The 17,707-nt window shown below is 50.2% G+C and overlaps 8 protein-coding genes and 1 non-coding gene across 9 annotated transcripts; 7 read left to right on the forward strand and 2 right to left on the reverse strand.

Annotated features, from left to right (window-relative positions):
- Window positions 1–59: 59 nt before the first annotated feature.
- PC9H_011729 (uncharacterized protein) lies at window positions 60–2,380 on the reverse strand (the record flags this gene model as incomplete). The annotated part of the gene is made up of 8 exons (XM_036781212.1): window positions 60–98; window positions 150–332; window positions 399–514; window positions 671–816; window positions 874–1,055; window positions 1,120–1,811; window positions 1,865–2,002; window positions 2,062–2,380. The coding sequence occupies 8 exons, from the start codon at window positions 2,378–2,380 to the stop codon at window positions 60–62; spliced, it is 1,815 nt and encodes a 604-aa protein (XP_036627067.1).
- A 945-nt stretch (window positions 2,381–3,325) lies between these two features.
- On the forward strand, window positions 3,326–4,207 carry SIN3_2 (Transcriptional regulatory protein sin3; the record flags this gene model as incomplete). Its single annotated transcript, XM_036781213.1, has 3 exons — window positions 3,326–3,573; window positions 3,635–4,037; window positions 4,094–4,207. 3 exons carry the CDS (start codon window positions 3,326–3,328, stop codon window positions 4,205–4,207), a joined length of 765 nt encoding a protein of 254 aa, XP_036627068.1.
- Window positions 4,208–4,962: 755 nt separating this feature from the next.
- PC9H_011731 lies at window positions 4,963–5,046 on the forward strand. The gene has a single exon. It is a non-coding gene; the product is annotated as a tRNA-Tyr (tRNA).
- A 220-nt stretch (window positions 5,047–5,266) lies between these two features.
- Window positions 5,267–7,506, forward strand: PC9H_011732 (uncharacterized protein; the record flags this gene model as incomplete). Its single annotated transcript, XM_036781214.1, has 9 exons — window positions 5,267–5,564; window positions 5,617–5,754; window positions 5,805–6,449; window positions 6,506–6,561; window positions 6,623–6,804; window positions 6,862–7,007; window positions 7,057–7,172; window positions 7,225–7,407; window positions 7,465–7,506. 9 exons carry the CDS (start codon window positions 5,267–5,269, stop codon window positions 7,504–7,506), a joined length of 1,806 nt encoding a protein of 601 aa, XP_036627069.1.
- Window positions 7,507–8,275: 769 nt separating this feature from the next.
- On the forward strand, window positions 8,276–9,511 carry PC9H_011733 (uncharacterized protein; the record flags this gene model as incomplete). Its single annotated transcript, XM_036781215.1, has 3 exons — window positions 8,276–8,554; window positions 8,608–9,324; window positions 9,389–9,511. 3 exons carry the CDS (start codon window positions 8,276–8,278, stop codon window positions 9,509–9,511), a joined length of 1,119 nt encoding a protein of 372 aa, XP_036627070.1.
- A 239-nt stretch (window positions 9,512–9,750) lies between these two features.
- PC9H_011734 (uncharacterized protein) lies at window positions 9,751–12,054 on the forward strand (the record flags this gene model as incomplete). Its single annotated transcript, XM_036781216.1, has 7 exons — window positions 9,751–10,069; window positions 10,121–11,007; window positions 11,065–11,246; window positions 11,301–11,446; window positions 11,606–11,721; window positions 11,774–11,956; window positions 12,016–12,054. The coding sequence occupies 7 exons, from the start codon at window positions 9,751–9,753 to the stop codon at window positions 12,052–12,054; spliced, it is 1,872 nt and encodes a 623-aa protein (XP_036627071.1).
- Window positions 12,055–13,037: 983 nt separating this feature from the next.
- On the forward strand, window positions 13,038–14,826 carry PC9H_011735 (uncharacterized protein; the record flags this gene model as incomplete). Its single annotated transcript, XM_036781217.1, has 4 exons — window positions 13,038–13,654; window positions 13,704–14,255; window positions 14,305–14,719; window positions 14,773–14,826. The coding sequence occupies 4 exons, from the start codon at window positions 13,038–13,040 to the stop codon at window positions 14,824–14,826; spliced, it is 1,638 nt and encodes a 545-aa protein (XP_036627072.1).
- Window positions 14,827–15,978: 1,152 nt separating this feature from the next.
- PC9H_011736 (uncharacterized protein) lies at window positions 15,979–16,545 on the reverse strand (the record flags this gene model as incomplete). Its single annotated transcript, XM_036781218.1, has 3 exons — window positions 15,979–16,405; window positions 16,455–16,471; window positions 16,519–16,545. The coding sequence occupies 3 exons, from the start codon at window positions 16,543–16,545 to the stop codon at window positions 15,979–15,981; spliced, it is 471 nt and encodes a 156-aa protein (XP_036627073.1).
- Window positions 16,546–16,630: 85 nt separating this feature from the next.
- PC9H_011737 (uncharacterized protein) lies at window positions 16,631–17,655 on the forward strand (the record flags this gene model as incomplete). The annotated part of the gene is made up of 2 exons (XM_036781219.1): window positions 16,631–16,796; window positions 16,853–17,655. The coding sequence occupies 2 exons, from the start codon at window positions 16,631–16,633 to the stop codon at window positions 17,653–17,655; spliced, it is 969 nt and encodes a 322-aa protein (XP_036627074.1).
- Window positions 17,656–17,707: the final 52 nt, after the last annotated feature.

Here is a 17,707-nt window from a genome sequence, read left to right on the forward strand (position 1 = left end):
ACAGATAATATACACTAATGTAGTTGAAAAGCGGGTATTTCGAAGTCAGTACTTGTTCTCTACTCTTGGGCTTCCTTTGCCTTGATCCAAAGTCCTCCCTGGAGCCAATGATTAATAACAATGTACAGAGGAGGAAGACTGTTACTCACATGGGCGTACAAGGTAAGGCCAACCTTGGGGAAGAACTTCTCCATCCCCTTCCTAGTTCCTACTTCGTTCCTCCACTCGGGGAGAGGCTTAGTCTCGGGGGGTTGAGCGTCCTCGTCGAGGGTGAACGAATCGAAGGCTTGCAGAAGACGGATGACCATGAACGACATTTCGTTGTACGCGAACTAAAGCACGAGGCCGGCGCGAGTAAGGACTCATACAATACAAGAGAGACAATGAAAGGCACTAACCTGCTGGCCCAGACATATTCGTGGCCCGGCGTTGAAGGGGAGGAACGCGAAGCTGTTGGATATGAGGTACTTCTTGAGGCGAGCATCCAGGAAGCGATCTGGGTCAAACTCTTCGGCTATATATATTGCCAGTTACCCAACGTCGATCATCGCCACAATCGATCAACGCCAAATGGAGAGCACGGTAAAAATATCAACGTAGGAACCAGGAAGTAAACCAGAAAAATAAGCACTTGAGTGGAGTGAAGACTGCGAGTAGGAATGATGCATACCGTCGGGACCCCACAGGTCTTTCCTCCTGTGCATCAACATTACGGAGTACGACATCTTTGTCTTCGCGGGTATGTATATAGGTTTCTCGTTGGGATCGGGAGAGGGCCAGACGGTCGGCTCGATCGATGTGCGCACGTTAAAGGGCCTGCATAAATATCAATATCACGGAGGAAAGTAAACACCAAAGAAGGAGGGAACTTACACGATAGGGTATAATCTCAGAGTCTCGTTGATAACTGCTCGAAGGTACTTCATTTCCCTGATATCTTCGAACGTGGGCCTCTTGTTTGCGCCGACCTTGTCGACAACCTCGGTGCGAAGGCGGGCAAAAACAGCAGGATGTGTGGAGAGGAAGTACAGAATAATGGTCAGCGTTGCGGCGGTCTGCGATTGCAAAGGATCATCAGATTATAGGCCAGCGAGGAAAGAAGGGAAGGAATGTGCGTACAGTATCTCTACCAGCTATCATGATGTTCAACACCTCATCCTTCAGTACAATCGGGTCTGATGTGAATTTGACTAAATGATCGAGCAGCGTCTCATCATCACTAACATCGTCCTTCTTCTCCATGTCCAGCGTTGCAGAACCAGCAATACCTTTCTCCTCGTCGGCCGACCTCTTCTTCTTGACAGCGTCCTTAACGATGGGTGCGATGAACGCGTCGACGACTCTCATGTGTTCGTTGGTCTTGTCACCCCAAAGTTCCGTCAGCGGCCAAGTCCAACCCATCCGTTCGCGTCCAGCGATGATCTGCTGCGCCTGTAGGAAAGCATGGGCGAATTTCTCTGCGACTTCCTCGCTTTGATGGGTGTCGGAATAGTGAAGCAGTTGCTTGTCGTATGGATAAGGCAGACGCCCGTTGAGAGAGTGCACGCAGGACCCAAAAAGAAATTCAGTGGCAGAGTCGAGTGTGAAGCGGCCCATCAAGTCTTGGAAGTCGATGGCCGAGCCTTGGCGGGAACGCTCTCTCATCTTCTGAATCACGATTTCTGCATGTCGATCGAATAAATCAAAGTGGGAGATACGATCACGGGAGAAGAAGGGCCGTGTCATGGAACGGTGGAATTTCCACATGTCGCCGTCAGAGTTGAATACCCCGGTTCCAAGAACAGAATGCATGTTCGCGTGGAACTCCGGGCCTTGGATTAATTAGTGAGCAACAGCAAGGCTACGCAGAACGCGGGGTGCGCACCCTTCTCGAAATTGGTAAAGTCTTTGGCTAACATAGCTTTGATGTGCTCGGGACAGGTGGTAACAACAGCACAGTCCCATAAGATATGCATATCGACAATGGGACCGTGTTCCTTGATCAATTGCGCAACGCCGTCACCTTGTATTCAATTGGTCGCTCAGCAAAACATCACGGCCGTGGTGCGACTAAATACGCACCAATATAACCGGTCTCAAAGTCCTGCATCAGTTGCCGGAGTACGTCCAAATTCCCTGGGAATCTCCCTTTGACTCTGGGTATGAGGCGTGCACCAAGTTTGTTTGCTTCGCGTCTCGCTTTCCAGTCTGATGCACATATTTTGAAGGCAGTATATATTGGTGACGCAAGAGCCCCGATAAGCACGACAACGACAGTTGGTACTTGAATGTCGTTCAAATGGAAGATATGATTGAGAGAGACGGCGAAGAGGACGCTTGGAGCGAGGTAGGAGAAAGCCCCGCGCAGGAGGAAGTCGATGCCCGGGGTGATGACAGTCATGTCAGTGTCAAAGCAGAAGATCTACAACAGAGACATTCGTCCTTTTAAATAAGGGACAGGTGATTGACTAGCCGGTCGCGTCTAATACTGCTGACATGGGGAAGTCCACGAGGTCGTTCCAATTGCGGGGGCGCAGCACCATGTGATGGACTTGGTTGGCAGTGATCGCATGGCGAATGGCACTCAGTGCTTGGCCGTTACTGGCTCTCCGTCGTTCGATCTCTTTAAAGAGGTTTAATTAGGCATCGAAAAGGAGAGTTTACGTACAGTACGCACCCTCAACTTGATACTTTGGCAGGCATATTTCTGCCACAAGAAAGTAAGTGATTCTTCGATCCGTTTTCAGTCTGAGAGAATTAGCTCGGAAAGCCCGATGGCATTCAAAGGACCATCAGACCGTTTCCGGAGGCCCTGTCAATTTCAGTTTGTGGTCGGCCCTTTCAAACCGTCCAACACCAGAGAACGGGATGTGCGAGCCTCGAGCTGCAGAAGATGGTAGTACTTCCAAACTCTACAGAATGAAATTATTCAAAAAACAACTTCTTGAGGTGAAGCCTTGTTGTGTAATGACTGTGAGAAATCCTCATTGACCGTGTGAAAATGAAAATCAACTCCCCCCCATTAAATGTATTTTTCATCGGGGAGACATACATACCAAAAGCAACGTTGCTAAGTGGCGTTTCACTCCTGCGCTATTATGCTGATACAGTCCATGAATTCAATCAGGGATGTATCGTCCTATGCGCTTCGCGTCGTATCATCACCTGTTCCAAGGCTGTAACCTTGCGATGAAGTCGGGTTTCGACTCAGTGCGGGGCCAATATAGATAAGATAACTTCTGAAAGATCTCATACACCACAGCCCCATGACTATGTAGAGGCGATATAAGCCACGGAGAACAGCGTTAGGGCTTCGTATCCAACTACCATCACCCACGTTTTCCAAATGACCTCGCCTTCCACTCAAGACGCGACTAACGCACCAGCGCAGGTGCCTACAATCCCAGGCTCTCAACCTCCCAACGACTCAGTCAATACTGGAGGGCCTGCGGCTCCCGGCAGCGCCGTAGATGCATCGTCTATGGATGTCTCTGGCGCGCTTGCATACCTCGATTCCGTTCGCGACCAATACAGAGACAGAGCAGCAGTGTATGACGAGTTCTTGGAAATTATGAAGGAATACAAACAAGGAAGGTCCGGAATTCATGCATGCTCTGTTCTAGTCGAAACACCTTATTGACGCGTCATTCGTTAGGGTAGACCGTTTGGATGTCGTACGGCGCATTTCTCGCCTCTTCCTCGAATCCCCTTACCATATCGAGAGATTCAGCGCTTTCCTCCCGCCTGCCCTCCAGTTAGAGATTTCTAGCGCCGATCCCGACCACCCCGTCATCAATTTGAACACCCGTAACCCAGGCGGCACCCTGGAAACACTCCCAATTGCTCTTTCAGACGAAGAAACGGCACGGCTAGCGACGGCATTGCGAGGACAGCCATCCATTGTCTCCCATCAAGCCGCCCAGCAACAAGGACCTGAGTTCATGGACGCCATCACCTTCCTGGACAAGGTCAGAGCGCGGTACGGGAGGGAAGACAATTCTTTGTACCGGTCTTTCCTGGACCTTATGCAAAAACAGCAAAAGGGTGAAATCACTTTGGTCAGTAACAAGTTATCTAGTCGGCCTTAGCTGCGAGCTGATTCAAATGTGAGTAGGATGAGATGACGCTCGAAGTTGAGGTATTGTTCAGGAACGCCCCCGACTTATGGAACGACTTTCAGGCCTTCCTTCCGACGCTGAGGGCCAATGCAATCTTAGCGACCGTGTAGATGGACCGCTGGTCATTGTGATCATTGTGAAACCATGAGTTGTTGAATTATTGTTGTACAGTGTTACTATTTGTCTGACGTGCATCTCGGCCTCTGATATATATAGACCGGCACCGTCTGAATGCTTTGCGAAGGACCCGTCTTTAAGGATTATGGATTCCTCCTGGTTTGTTCCTGATCCTTGATCAGTCCGTGGTGATGGTAGCGATGGCGAGCGACTTACCATGTCCACCAAATAGCAATGAAGGGGATAGAGAAGCCAGTCGCTACGAAGGTGAAATATTTCAAGGCAAAGGTGCGGCGGTTCGCATAAGAGAATGGTAGGTGCTGTCTGGCGATGAGCAAATCGACTCGACAACAAGAAGGGGGCTGCTACAGACCCCATGTCCACTGGTGCTTGCGTACCGCCTAGCAACTTGGCCGATGGGGGTCGAAGTGAACTTCGGCATTGGTTGCGAGCGCAGCGCTCTCAGTCCGAGTCGGGCGGTGTTCATTTCAGTGCGCAGGTCGAGGGTAGTGAACGGTAGGCGGTTTGTTCGATGTGTGACCGATGGGTATGTCCGCATTTATAGCGGGCGGTGCATGTTTAGGGGTGCATATTCCAGACAAGTCTCATGCGAAACCGATGTATTCTAGGCGGATGCTGGGACGAGACCTGACGGCAATTCTGTTCTAGTACAGACGAGCCGTGCTCTGGCCTTGGAAGTGATCAGGCGACCCCTAGCGCACTCCCAAACGAGGAAGGCGATCCCCCACCCCCGGTAGCTCAGCTGGAAGAGCGTGAGACTGTAATTGGATGAATTATCTCAAGGCCACTGGTTCGATCCCGGTCTGGGGGATATATATAGCATCATATTGGCAAATTTTTGCTAGGCGCTTTTGGGCGCTAGGCGCTACCTTGCTATGCCGTTCTCCACGTGGTAACCTACATAAATACATTGATCATGGGAACATGATGGAAGAAGGACCATTATGCTAGTCGTACAGCAAGGCTGCGAATCGCGCAGTTCAACCAGCGACCGTCACAACTGATCCTGGTGAAAGTCTCTAATCAATCCGATGCTCAGATTCACGCCAGGCGTCGACTATGCCCTCCGCGGCGCGACCAAGTACCTTGCTCCCAGTGTCCTCCTTGCTGTCTTGACGCAACGATTCGCCGGTTTCAACGTGGGGCTTCTGGCTGGACTTCTGGCAATACCGTGCTATGCTTCGGCGCGCATCCTTTGGTCGGATCTTAGAATGAAACGAGAAGCTGCCAAGTTAGGAGCTAGGCTAATCCCGAGGCTCAGGGGACGGTGGTTTGCCAACCTGGATATTCTAAAGGAAATGAATTGGCACTTCAGCAATGGCTACCTTGGTAAGTTGGCTTACAGTCGTAGATCCTTCCACTTAGTCCTGACTCCCGTCAGGCGACGGCTTAACTCAAATCCTCGAGGAATACGGGAACGCGTTCAACTTCCATGTTCTATGGGGCGAGGGCGTCTTTACTGTCTGCCCCGAGCACATAAAACTCATACTAGCCACCGATTTCAATAACTACGAGAAAGGTACATCACTCGCACGCTTATTGTCTCAGCTTACCATTGTCACCCCATAGGTCCCCGATTCATCGAGACAATGTCTCCCGTCCTTGGGACAGGTGTGTTCAACTCTGATGGTTCAATGTGGAAATTCCACCGGTCCATGACACGCCCCTTCTTTTCGCGGGATCGTATCTCTCACTTTGACCTTTTCGACCGGCATGCGGAAGTCCTCATCTACAGGATGAAGGAGCGAAGTAGCATAGGGATGGGTATCGATGTACAGGATTTGATGGGAAGGTTCACCTTGGACTCGGCCACGGAGTTCTTGTTCGGATCGTGTGTACACTCTCTAAACGGAAAGCTGCCATACCCGCATCATCTGGATCCCGCCTATCTTGCGCCCTTGGATAATCACCAAGTTGCAGATGAGAAGTTTCCTAGAGCATTCCTGCAGGCACAGGAGGCAATATCTCAGCGTGAAAGGCTGGGCCCGATCTGGCCGTTGTGGGAGATGTTTGGCGATGCAACGAAGGAGCCTATGAGAGTCGTCAATGCATTCATCGACCCCATCATACAGGAGGCGTTGCGCAAGAAAAGAACGAAAGACACGGAGACGGGAATCCTCGGGGGTCAAACTATTAAACCGGAAGAGGACGCAAATAGCGCAGAGGTAGAGGATGATGTAACGTTGTTGGATCACTTAGTCAAATTCACCTCAGGTGCTTTCACCCGTCCACTGCTATTATGATGTAGCTAACTCTTGGATCGATCGTAGATCCTGTCGTGCTCAAGGACGAGACGTTGAACATTATGTTGGCGGGTAGAGACACCGTTCGTCCCATGGTTTGGCTTTCAACCATGAATACTGCACTGAACCTCGATTTACTCGTAGACTGCCGCTACTTTGACCGTTTTGGTTTACTTCCTCGCAATGTACCCGGAAGTCCTCAAGCGCCTCCGTACCGAGGTCCTCTCCAAGGTCGGCTCCTCCGAAAGACCAACGTACGCAGAGATTCGAGATATGAAGTACCTGCGAGCGGTAATTAATGAGGTTCTGAGGCTGTACCCTGTGGTGTAGGCTCCCCGAATTTTTGCCCCTTAAGTTTCGTTGAATCATCACATCTCCTTTAGACCGTTCAATGTTCGCCAGTCGATTAACGACACAACCTGGCCTTCTCCGGACCCGAATGAGAAGCCGTTGTACATTCCTGGTGGCACAAAAACGATGTACTCTGTATTTCTTATGCAGCGGCGAAAGGATTTATGGGGTCCAGATGGTACGTCGCCTTTTTCAACTAACCAGATAGTTGTTGAGGGACCGCATAGCTGAGGAATTTGACCCGGACCGCTTCCTCGACGACCGCCTGAAGAAGTACTTAATCTCGAATAGTTTCGCATTCTTACCTTTCAACGCTGGGCCGCGCATTTGTCTGGGCCAACAGGTACTCTCCTGCCCTAACTCTCCCAACTCCTATCTCACATCCGTCTGCTCAGTTCGCCTACAACGAGATTTCCTTCATGGTCATCAGACTGCTTCAAAACTTCGAGTCCTTCTCGCTGGACGAAGACGCACAGCCGCCCGAGACACGGCCTCGCGCATACTGGAAGGATGGGCCAAGCGGGAGGAGGGCTATAGAAAAGTTCTATCCCAAGGTGACTTTGACTTTGTACGCTTATGTGAGTCTCAGTTCACGCCCTGCCCTCTTTAACCATACCGATGACGAATTTTGACAGGGTGGGTTGTGGGTTAAGGCGCATGAAGCGAAGGAGTCCTAAAAACGCGGTCTCTCGCCATCTGTTAATATCTGGTTACTATTCAGGCTTGCGATATTGTGTGTTTGTATATTTATCTATTAATATTATCTATATACTCTGCCCGAGCCCACGAAGAACACATTAATGCCCTTACATCCCCGGCGCCCAGCTTGGCATTTTCTGGTCTCTCCCCCCCCTATTCGTGCCGAAGTTTGTAAAGAGGTCCAGTCGATGAGTGAGAGCGGTCGGCGTCTCAATTCCGTGACGTAAAAGGCAATAGATGGCCCAATCGGGTCAGGCCCCTAGTCGTGTTTGTCTTTCGAGTAATGTATTTTGCTTCGAATAAAGAGAAGTGTCGATCTTCTCGTGACTCCACACAGGAAGAAGCTGTGAGATTGCCTCTAATCACTCGAATGTAGTTTGAGGACTGGCTTGCTTTTAGTATCAAAATATCCAGCGCCCATGACTTGACATCCATCTGCAGACCATCAAAGATGATGCTCATCACCATCGTCTCTCCGGGGACAGCTGCTTGATAAGTGAGCGTCGTCTGTGCTGATGCGCTGACTCCTTGCTTACTCTCTTCTACGGATACACGGAACGGCAATTCGGTCGCCTGCAAGTACTTGATGCCTCACAGCCGTCGGTTTATAAGTCATGGAGTGACTCAACCATTGAATTAGCGGGTGGTGCACTGGCCAGTATAAATACAGCGGCGGCTGAAGTATGTTGGTCTACTCATAATCTACATACTACATAGCTAGTACTAGTTGCATATTATAACCAAAGAATGACACCAGCACAATCCATCCCGTCCCTCTTTCACCCAATCAAAGTGGGACGCCTTACCCTTCAACACCGCGTTGTCCTTTGCCCACTTACCCGATGCCGAGCGACTAAATCCGAACAGATGCCGATCCTCCCAATTGTTCGTGATTATTACGCGCAACGCGCGAGTGCACCAGGCACTCTCCTTATCACTGAGGGGACCATCATAGCTCCAGAAGCAGGTGGACTAGACAATGTCCCAGGCATCTGGTCCGACGAGCAGATTGGGGCGTGGAAGCAGGTATTTGGTGACGTGCGTTGAACGAATCGACTTTGTGAATAACATGTCTCTAGATCACCGATGCCGTGCATGCCCAGGGCTCACATATCTATATGCAACTGTGGGCACTCGGTCGATGCGCGAACCCGAGCATCCTCAATGCCCAAAACACCCCTTACGTGTCTGCCTCTGATATTCCACTGAGGGCATCCCCTTCGGCCATCCCACGTCCTCTTACCGTCGCAGAAATAGAGGAACTCGCCCAGAGCTTCGGGAGAGCCGCGTCGAATGCCATCAATAAGGCAGGGTTCGATGGCGTTGAAGTACACGGCGCTAGCGGCTATTTAATGGATCAATTCTTACAAGATACTTCGAACAAGAGAAAAGACGAATATGGAGGAAGTGTGGAGGGAAGGACGAGGTTTGCCTTGGAGGTACTGGAGGCCGTAACGAGGGAAGTGGGACAAGACAGGACGGCGATACGTATCAGCCCCTGGAGTAAATTTAACGACATGCGCATGGAGGATCCCAAACCGACATTCTCATATCTGGTTACACAGATCCGTGAACGCTTCCCAAATTTGTCGTACGTCCACGTCGTCGAGCCCCGCGTGGCTGATATGAACATACGAAAAGATTCGGACCTATCCGAGGATGAGGAGAACGACTTTCTTCGGAAAATATGGGCACCTAGGCCGTTCATCGTTGCTGGAGGTTATACGAGGGAGCTTGCCTTGAAAGGGGCCGAAAAGGGGGATATTATCGCTTCGGGGAGACTATTCCTTTCCAATGTAGGTGGTTGAGCTTCGACATAACGATGATGTTCAAAACTAATCGCATAGCCTCCTTCTATAGCCCGATTTGGTTCTACGATGGAGGAAGGACCTACCTCTTAATGCATATGACAGATCAACGTTCTACGCACATGGGGATGCCAGCGAAAAAGGCTACGTCGACTACCCATTTGCAAGCGAATGACTATCGTGTAGCTAGATAGTGTATTAGTAGGCCGTCTATTCGCTATCAATACACGATCCAATTTAGGGATAATAGGGGAGATGTAGAGATGATACAGGAGGGTTCCGTTCTTCCGCGGCTGTCACTGTAGCTTCAGGGTCCAAGTGCTGAGTAACGGCTAATAAATTACCAGTCTATTTGCAAGCGATGAATAGGCTGGAGACGATTGTGTCTCGTACTTATCCAGAGCCTCGTCAAACATGACGGTGATCACCCCCGGTATAGACTTCCTCCTGCGCGGGGGTTTCTCTTACATTTTTCCAAGCGTCGTCTTCGCCATTGTTCTCAACCATGTTTCGTATTCAAACGGCATCCCAATTCCGACAGTCGCTCTCGTGCTTATTGGCCTTTTTGCGACACCAGCGTATGCGTTCGTGAGGGTGTACACATCCGAGTGGAAGACGAGGCGCGAAGCGAGGAGGCTCGGTGTCAGGCTTATACCTAGAGTCAAGGGCGCGTCGGTGGGGAATTTGGATGTACTGCGCAAGCTTATGCGAAACTCTGAGAACGGTTATCCTGGTGTGCATTGCTGTGCCCCCTAGTAGACACTCAGCTGACGGCCCCGTCCAGGTGACGGCTCTGCCAGTTTCATCAAGGAATATGGCCCCATTGTCGATCTACACATCTTGTGGGATTATGCCGTCGTGACTGTCTGTCCTGAGCACATTAAAGCCATGCTGGCGAAGGACTTCAACAATTTCGAGAAAGGTGCGCGACTTTCGTCCCCTTCGTCTGTCCTACGTAGCTTCACTGAAATTGAATATCTTCCCCAAGGTCAGGATTTCCGCACCAACATGAATTCTGTCCTTGGAACCGGCGTATTCAACTCTGACGGCGACATGTGGAAATTCCACCGTTCCATGACACGGCCCTTCTTCTCTCGTGATCGTATCTCCCACTTTGATCTATTCGACCGACATGCAGAAATCGTGGTCCAGAAGATGAGAGAGCGTTCTCGTGAGGGTTTGGCCATCGACTTCCAAGACTTGATGGGCCGCTTCACACTCGACTCCGCCACCGAGTTCCTGTTCGGATCCTGCGTGTACTCTCTTAATGGCCGTCTGCCTTATCCGTACGACAAGCAACTGCTCCACTATTCTGATTCACATCCAAGCGAGGAAGTCGCAGAGAAATTCGCCCACGCTTTCCTGGAGGCGCAACGGATCATATCTAGCCGCGAACAGTTGGGTTGGGTGTGGCCACTGACAGAAATTTGGGGCGATAAGACGAAAGAGCACATGAAAGTCGTCGACGCGTTCATTGCACCCATCGTTAAGGATGCTGTCAAGAAGAAGAGGTTGGCTGATGAGGAGAAAGGAACCATCGGCGTTGCGAAGCAGCAGAACGACGAAGTTGCTGATGATGAGACGCTGCTGGACCATTTAGTCAAATTCACGTCGGACCCGGTCGTCCTGAGGGATGAGGTGTTGAATATCATGATAGCAGGCAGAGACACTGTATGCATATTGCCGACTTTTCTTTATTTATCGACCCACTGATTTCTGCGATCATAGACTGCTGCGACGCTTACCGTGATTTTGTACTTCCTCTCCACACATCCAGCCGTCTTCGCTCGCCTTCGCAACGAAGTAATTGAGAAGGTCGGGACAAGCAGGAGGCCCACGTTTGAGAATATCAGGGAAATGAAATTCCTTCGAGCGGTGATCAACGAGACACTGAGATTGTACCCTATCGTGTAAGTCCAACCCTCAATCTAGGTGTCTTCTTCGCGATGTTGACCATGTTGCAGTCCCTTCAACGTCCGCACATCCATCCAGCCAACCGTCTGGACTTCTCCCGATCCTACTGAGAAGCCACTATATATACCCGCTAAGACGAAGCTGTCGTACTCAGTTATGTTGATGCATCGGAGGAAGGATTTGTGGGGTCCGGACGGTACGTGGGACAAGTTGCTTCCAGCAATCATTTCACTCGACTTCTTACTTCATGTTCATTTATTTACTTCCTGGTCCCTTCGCTGATCCTTCGTCGACGTCTTCTGTATTTGGTGCTGATGTATTCTGCCAACGATGATCTGCGCCTTCGCATACATAGCGGAAGAGTTCGACCCCGATCGCTTCCTGGACGCTCGTCTCAACAAGTACCTCATACCCAACAGCTTTGCATTCCTCCCATTTAACGCCGGGCCAAGGATTTGCCTAGGCCAGCAGGTATGTGACCTCTAGTTACTAAGATTTCCTCGGTGAAGCTCATGTTTACTAGTTCGCGTATAATGAAATGTCGTTCATGGTCATCCGCCTTCTCCAAGCGTTTGATTCGTTCGCTCTTGACGAAGACGCCCAGCCCCCACACACCAAGCCCAACCCCGCCTGGAAGCATGACGTCGGGACAAGGAAGGGGATGGAGAAGTTCTTCCCCAAGGTCGGCCTCACGTTGTACGCTCATGTGAGTAACAGTATTCCTCTCGCTCTCGCTGTACATTGTTTATTGACCGTTGGCTCTAGGGTGGACTTTGGATTAAGACACAAGAAGCCACAGAGTAAAGGACAGGTAGTAGCAACGAAATATCCGCTATATCTCAACCACATTTGTGTATATTATTTGAAGGAACGTGTATATGATACTCGGACTGATTTGATGTCTTTTCGGTGTCGCATCTTCAACATTGATTTGTCTTCATGGATTTAGTTTCAAGCGTGATTTTTGATGCATTTCAATGTTCTCCCCTGGAAGTAAACCTGCTCATGTGCAATGCAGCCAATATGCTCCGGTGCAGGTACTCACTTCCCTTCATCGTCTGCTGTGTCCAAGGTTGTTTTGCAAGGACGTGGAAATTCACAGAACTATCAGAGGTATATGTTCTGGTACTTTTATATGATCATAACCAACGAGTTCTTCCTTCGAAGAAGTGTGTAAATCCTACTCGTCCAGACCATCGACATTGACTGTGTCTTTAGTATTTACCGAGTCCTCCTCTTCCTCTTTCGTCCTAGCATCCCTGCGCCCCCTCCAAAGCCTGTGCCAGCCTTTTGTCTCATCAACTCCAGACCCTCTCCTTCCTCAGCCCACTGCAAGACTAGCTGCCTCCCAAGTGAATGTGTATGCTGCAAAGCACTGTAGGCGTTCTCTGCCTCGTGGCGAGATACGATGTCCAAAAATGTGAAACCACCCCTGCAAGCTTCTCAGATTACTCGACTTATCATAATCTCGAATAGAACGCTGGTTTACGAGCCTACCTGCGAGCACCAAATCGTTTAGGCACGCTCACAGATCTTCATTGTCAATCGTCTGTGGGCACTATCACGCAAAAGAAATGAGCGCTCGTCAGTGAAGAGACAGGACGTACCTGAGCCGAGCTCGGATATCTTTCTTCGTGGTTTCAAACGGAACGCTCTTCATAACGATCTTGGTCGTAGTGCCCACAGAACTACCTTTGGCCGAGTCTTCCTCATCTTCTTGCTCCCTTACGGCAAACTTGTCATGCAACGAATGCCCATCCAAGGCATCATCCTTCGTCTCCACTCTCATGTCTCTCTCTCATCCTGCGTGGGAGCACCACACTGGGCCCCTTTACAAAGTCTGGCAGGAATGGTGGGGAAAATCAGAGAATGAAGCTGAGCTGGTCGCTGGGAAAGTCATCGACTTCAAGTCCTCGACCGTGAACTTCGCTGAACCCACTAAGGGACAGTTCGTCGTCCGGGAGTATCACACTTCACTTCTCACAAGTCTTCAGCAAGTGGACACACACCGCCACGGAGGTGTGGTGATATCCGGTCAGCCAGGATCAGGAAAAAGCTACAGCCTTCTGTATCTGCTGCTCCAGAAGTTAATCAAACGCGAACCCATCCTTTTCCTTCCAGTCAACACCGGCGCCCACTACTTTTCTTCGGATGGTGTCCAGTATAGCTCACTAGTTGACGAGACTTGCTTAGACGAAATCAACGACGATGAAAATTGTACCTGGGCTCTTGTGAATAGCGACATACACCTTCAGCCCCTTCCTAGCCCCTTACTTGCAGCGTTCGGTATCTTCATCATTCAGTCTACATTGCCTTCCCGCTCGCGATATAAGGCTTGGGTCAAACAGAAGAGAGGGCTGATATGGTACATGCGGCGCTGGACTAAAGAAGAAATCGTACAAGCGTGAGTTTGCTCATTCTCTAAAGTTTGCCATTATTAAAGCCAGCTATAGACTTACCCTCGTCCGCGTGTTGCCCCAAAGACCTTTGGACGAACTTGAAGCTTCTGCCGACAAAATGATTGCGAAGTGGGGTTGGGCCCCTCGCGACATAGCAGCGGCGATCGAGGATGAGGAACAACTTGAAAACGCCCTTACTGAGGCTCTCAAACATTTGAAGACATCCAGTCAGCTCCTCGAACTATTCGAACGGACCACCACAAGCGACACAAGCGACGAATTCTCGCATCCCATTATTTCTCTGTACCATTCTGTCGCCGGAAAGCCTGTTGTCGACTTCAAGTCGGTGTATATCCGATATCGCGTGCAATCCAAACTTGGTGGCGTTCACCGAGAAGAAGCACTTCAGCTCATCAGACTTTGTCAACCGTACAGAGAAAGTTCTTCACTGGCTGGCTGGGCCTTTGAGAACCTCGTGTTCGACGTCTTATGTAGCCCCGGAAATGAGGGCGATCTCTTTCCCCCACGCCCGGCTCCTGCGTCGGGCACAACATGGTCGTTGCAGATCGACCCCTTGCAGCTCGCTTCGGAGTCGACTTCGACTTCGTAAGTTCCTGAATCTACGACGTCTCATTCACTGAATGTTTGTCAATAGACGAGCTGTCCATCCGTCTGGCCTTACGCGTGTCACTTTTCAGAAATCGCTCGACAATGTTACTTTAGACGATACGAAACTATTTGTCCCATCTCAGCCCAATTTTCCCCTTCTCGACGCCTTCTTTTTGCAGGTGGATGGTCAAAAGAGACAGGTCACAGTAGTCGTCCTGCAAGTGACTATCTCTTTGAAACATGATGGCTCTGCCAAAGGCTACGCATTCTTAGGACGATTGAGGACCCACTTGATGCGTCTGGATGTCCAAACAGATGGAACACCCCGCTTTTCCGTCTCTTTCATCTACCGTCTCGTGGTTCCCTCTCCCTCTGAGAGCCAGACCTTTGCTTGGAACTTTCCAGGCAACATTCCTGAGGCGATTTCGGGGGATGTCTATGTTCAAGCTGCCCGGATAAAGGTATGCATGCTGTTATATCCCTCTATGATGGCCTGTCTTAAATAACCACCAAGGATCCTTTCTTATGCAATGAAGAGGATGAGAGCCTTTTTGTTGAAGACGCTTAGCGAATATGCTGTTTCTTGTACTATGTATGACATTTGACATTACTTTACCACATGTCTACAACTCGCCTCCTTCGTTATCGTCGTTCGCATTCGGTATAGTGGGCTCGATGAGACCATTGCCAGAGAAGAGGTTGGCAATACATATTGCATTTCTTTCTGAAAACTTTTCAAAGGCATTCTTGAGATCCTATCATCGTCCACTGTCAAGTAAATATGAGTCCGGACGCTTTCCCCTCTCTTGGATGAATCACAAGCTCTTTCGCCTGGCTCGGCACCGTGTAAGGAGTCGTAACCTCTCGTGCTTAGGCTCGTCTTTGCCTTTATCTAAAAAATTCAATCAGAGCTCTGTCGACGCCCATAAGCCTCCCGTTCTACTTCTTCTGTGCCCTATTTAGCATCAATGCACGCGTGTTGGTCCTTTTTTACTACACTGACTTGCATTATCCATTGCCGGCTCCGAATGTGCTCCACGTCTTCTGTCCGCGTGTAAGTGGAGCCACGGTCGCTCACATATCTTATAAGTATGTCAGAACCCGCTGGAAATGGGTGGCGGACCTAGTCTAAGAATATTGCTTCGCCCGTTCACAGCCCAAGAAGTTGGTATATCGACCGTCGTTCGCAGCCAGATGGTTCTGCAAGCCCAAGGCGCCGCGGCCAGACGCATAGAATATCATGGAGTTGCACCACTTGGACAAGAACCGTCAATTCTTGGAATTCATCTCGCGGGCTGCAGAATTCTTCTCGTTCAGGAGATACGATGAATTCAGCAGGTCATGCGTGGGAGGGGGAACGAAGCATTGGGTACCCAGCCAGAGCATCTCTGCGTGGCTTAAATCACGCGAAATAGTTCATGCAGAGATCGATCGAAAGACCTAAGAGAAAGCCAATAGCCTGTGAGTACGCAGCTCTGGGGCAGTCATGGTCATACCGCTTTCGCCGGAGATCACCCTAGCGCGTGAGTTGGCTCTTCACGTCTCGCTAGGGCCAATGTAAGGGCATGATGGGTACACCGAGGGTTTACTCGTTACACCACTTTGCTTTGCGCAAATAGCTTCCACTTTTTGGTTGTTACTACATTACACGACACACGCACATACATAGCTCGTTCCCCTGTGCATTGATGAGATGCTATCGACCAAACACAGCACTCACTTAGCTAAACCATCCTTTGGGTTGGTCCACTTCCTCTCCTTTCGCTTCGCCGTCCCTTTGCTTCCGCAGATTCTCCAAAATTTCTTTCACCCCCTCAACGTCCCCTACGCTGGCCTTTCCTGCAGCCCAATCGACCACTACGGGCCACTTGAACGTGTTAGGATTCTTTTTCGCTAATCCAACTATTTCCGAGATGTTAGGAGTTTCGGATGCGGTCGAAGGGTGCGCTGATAAAAATAATGACGGAGAACTCTTCGGCAAGAAGGACGTGATGGTCCGTAGTTGGTCTGATGTCGGCGGAGACTCTATTACTTCAAGATTGAAGTGCAAAGGAGGTACATCGGCCTTTCCAGCGGGATAAGGACTGGATAAAGAGGCACGTAGAAGTGTTAATGCCTTAGTGGAAGGCGGCGAAGCAGGATTATGACTAAGATTTCAAGTCAGAGTCTTAAACTTGGGATTGGAAAAGCACTCACAAAATTGAAATTTCAGGCTACAGAAATCAGTAAGATATTTGTGATAACAGCAGAGAGAGCTCACCAAAACTCGTTTGAAACCGGAGAACATGGTGGTCAGAGTTATCGAAGTGACAAGCGCTTGGGGCCGCCGCTTGATCTTTGTGCACGAAGGCTTTCGGGCGCTAATCTGACCAATGTTGGCCTCGCCCTCTTCAAGTTCCAGCCCAGTTGGCACCGAACCACGACAAGATGGATACGTGGTAGAACCTCCACCTCCCCAGAGGACTTTAGAGGATGTTCGCACCCAAGTGGCGGAGGAGGTAGCCCATCGTGCCATCACCAACGCGGAACAAATAGACGGTATTTTATCTCCTTACTCTATTGAATGAAATTTCGCCGACATTACTTCTTTGTAGGTGTTCGCATCGGTGTTCAATTTACGTTTACGATGCGTGAAGATGAACAGTTCTTACGAATAGTGGAAGCCTGCATCGCTCGCAGACTTCTTGGCATGGATTACCTCTTCGCCATCGCTACGACAGGCAAGCCTGTGGTGGGATCCAGTAATTCCCTCATCATCTGCAGCTCCTCCGAGGACTACGTGCAGCGCGCTGTTCTGCTTGCTAGCTCCAAATTTCTGGGCCGTGTCGAAGTTGTCTTCAATCATGGCAAAATTTGGGTTGCAGCAGTACGAGACATAGGCTCCTCGTTCGACGGCCTAGCCCTGTGGGATGTAGTCAAGAAGTCATCCCGGAGGACAATAAACCCACTTCTGCCTCCACCAGGCTCGAGGAGTATCGACCAAGTCCTTCAGGACGCTCGTGCGCAACTTGAGCGCATCACACCAAGCGAGGCCTACGAGGAATTGCGCCGCTGGGAAATACATGCTCCAACATTCCTGGTAGACATTCGCCCTGCAGCTCAGCGCGAGGCTGAGGGGGGCATTCATGGCTCGTTGATTATTGAACGCAACGTCCTTGAATGGAGGTTGGATCCACGGAGCGATGCCCGACTGTCAATAGCAGATCGCTACGATTTGAGGGTGATTGTCTTCTGTCAGGAGGGATATACGTCCAGTTTGGCTGCATACGCGCTGCATGAACTTGGGCTATTGAACGCAACAGATATCATAGGCGGCTACAAGGCTTGGAAAGAGGCCGGTCTACCTGTAGACGTTCCTGATGCGCAGCTCCTCCTCGGGGAGCCTGAGGAAGGCTGATGCATGTATTCTCACTTCTACAATTGTTCGCGTGACGCTAGTTATCTCTGAG

This window comes from Pleurotus ostreatus, assembly GCF_014466165.1.
Source record: "Pleurotus ostreatus strain PC9 chromosome Unknown scaffold_9, whole genome shotgun sequence".
NCBI classification, from domain to species: Eukaryota; Fungi; Basidiomycota; class Agaricomycetes; order Agaricales; family Pleurotaceae; genus Pleurotus; species Pleurotus ostreatus.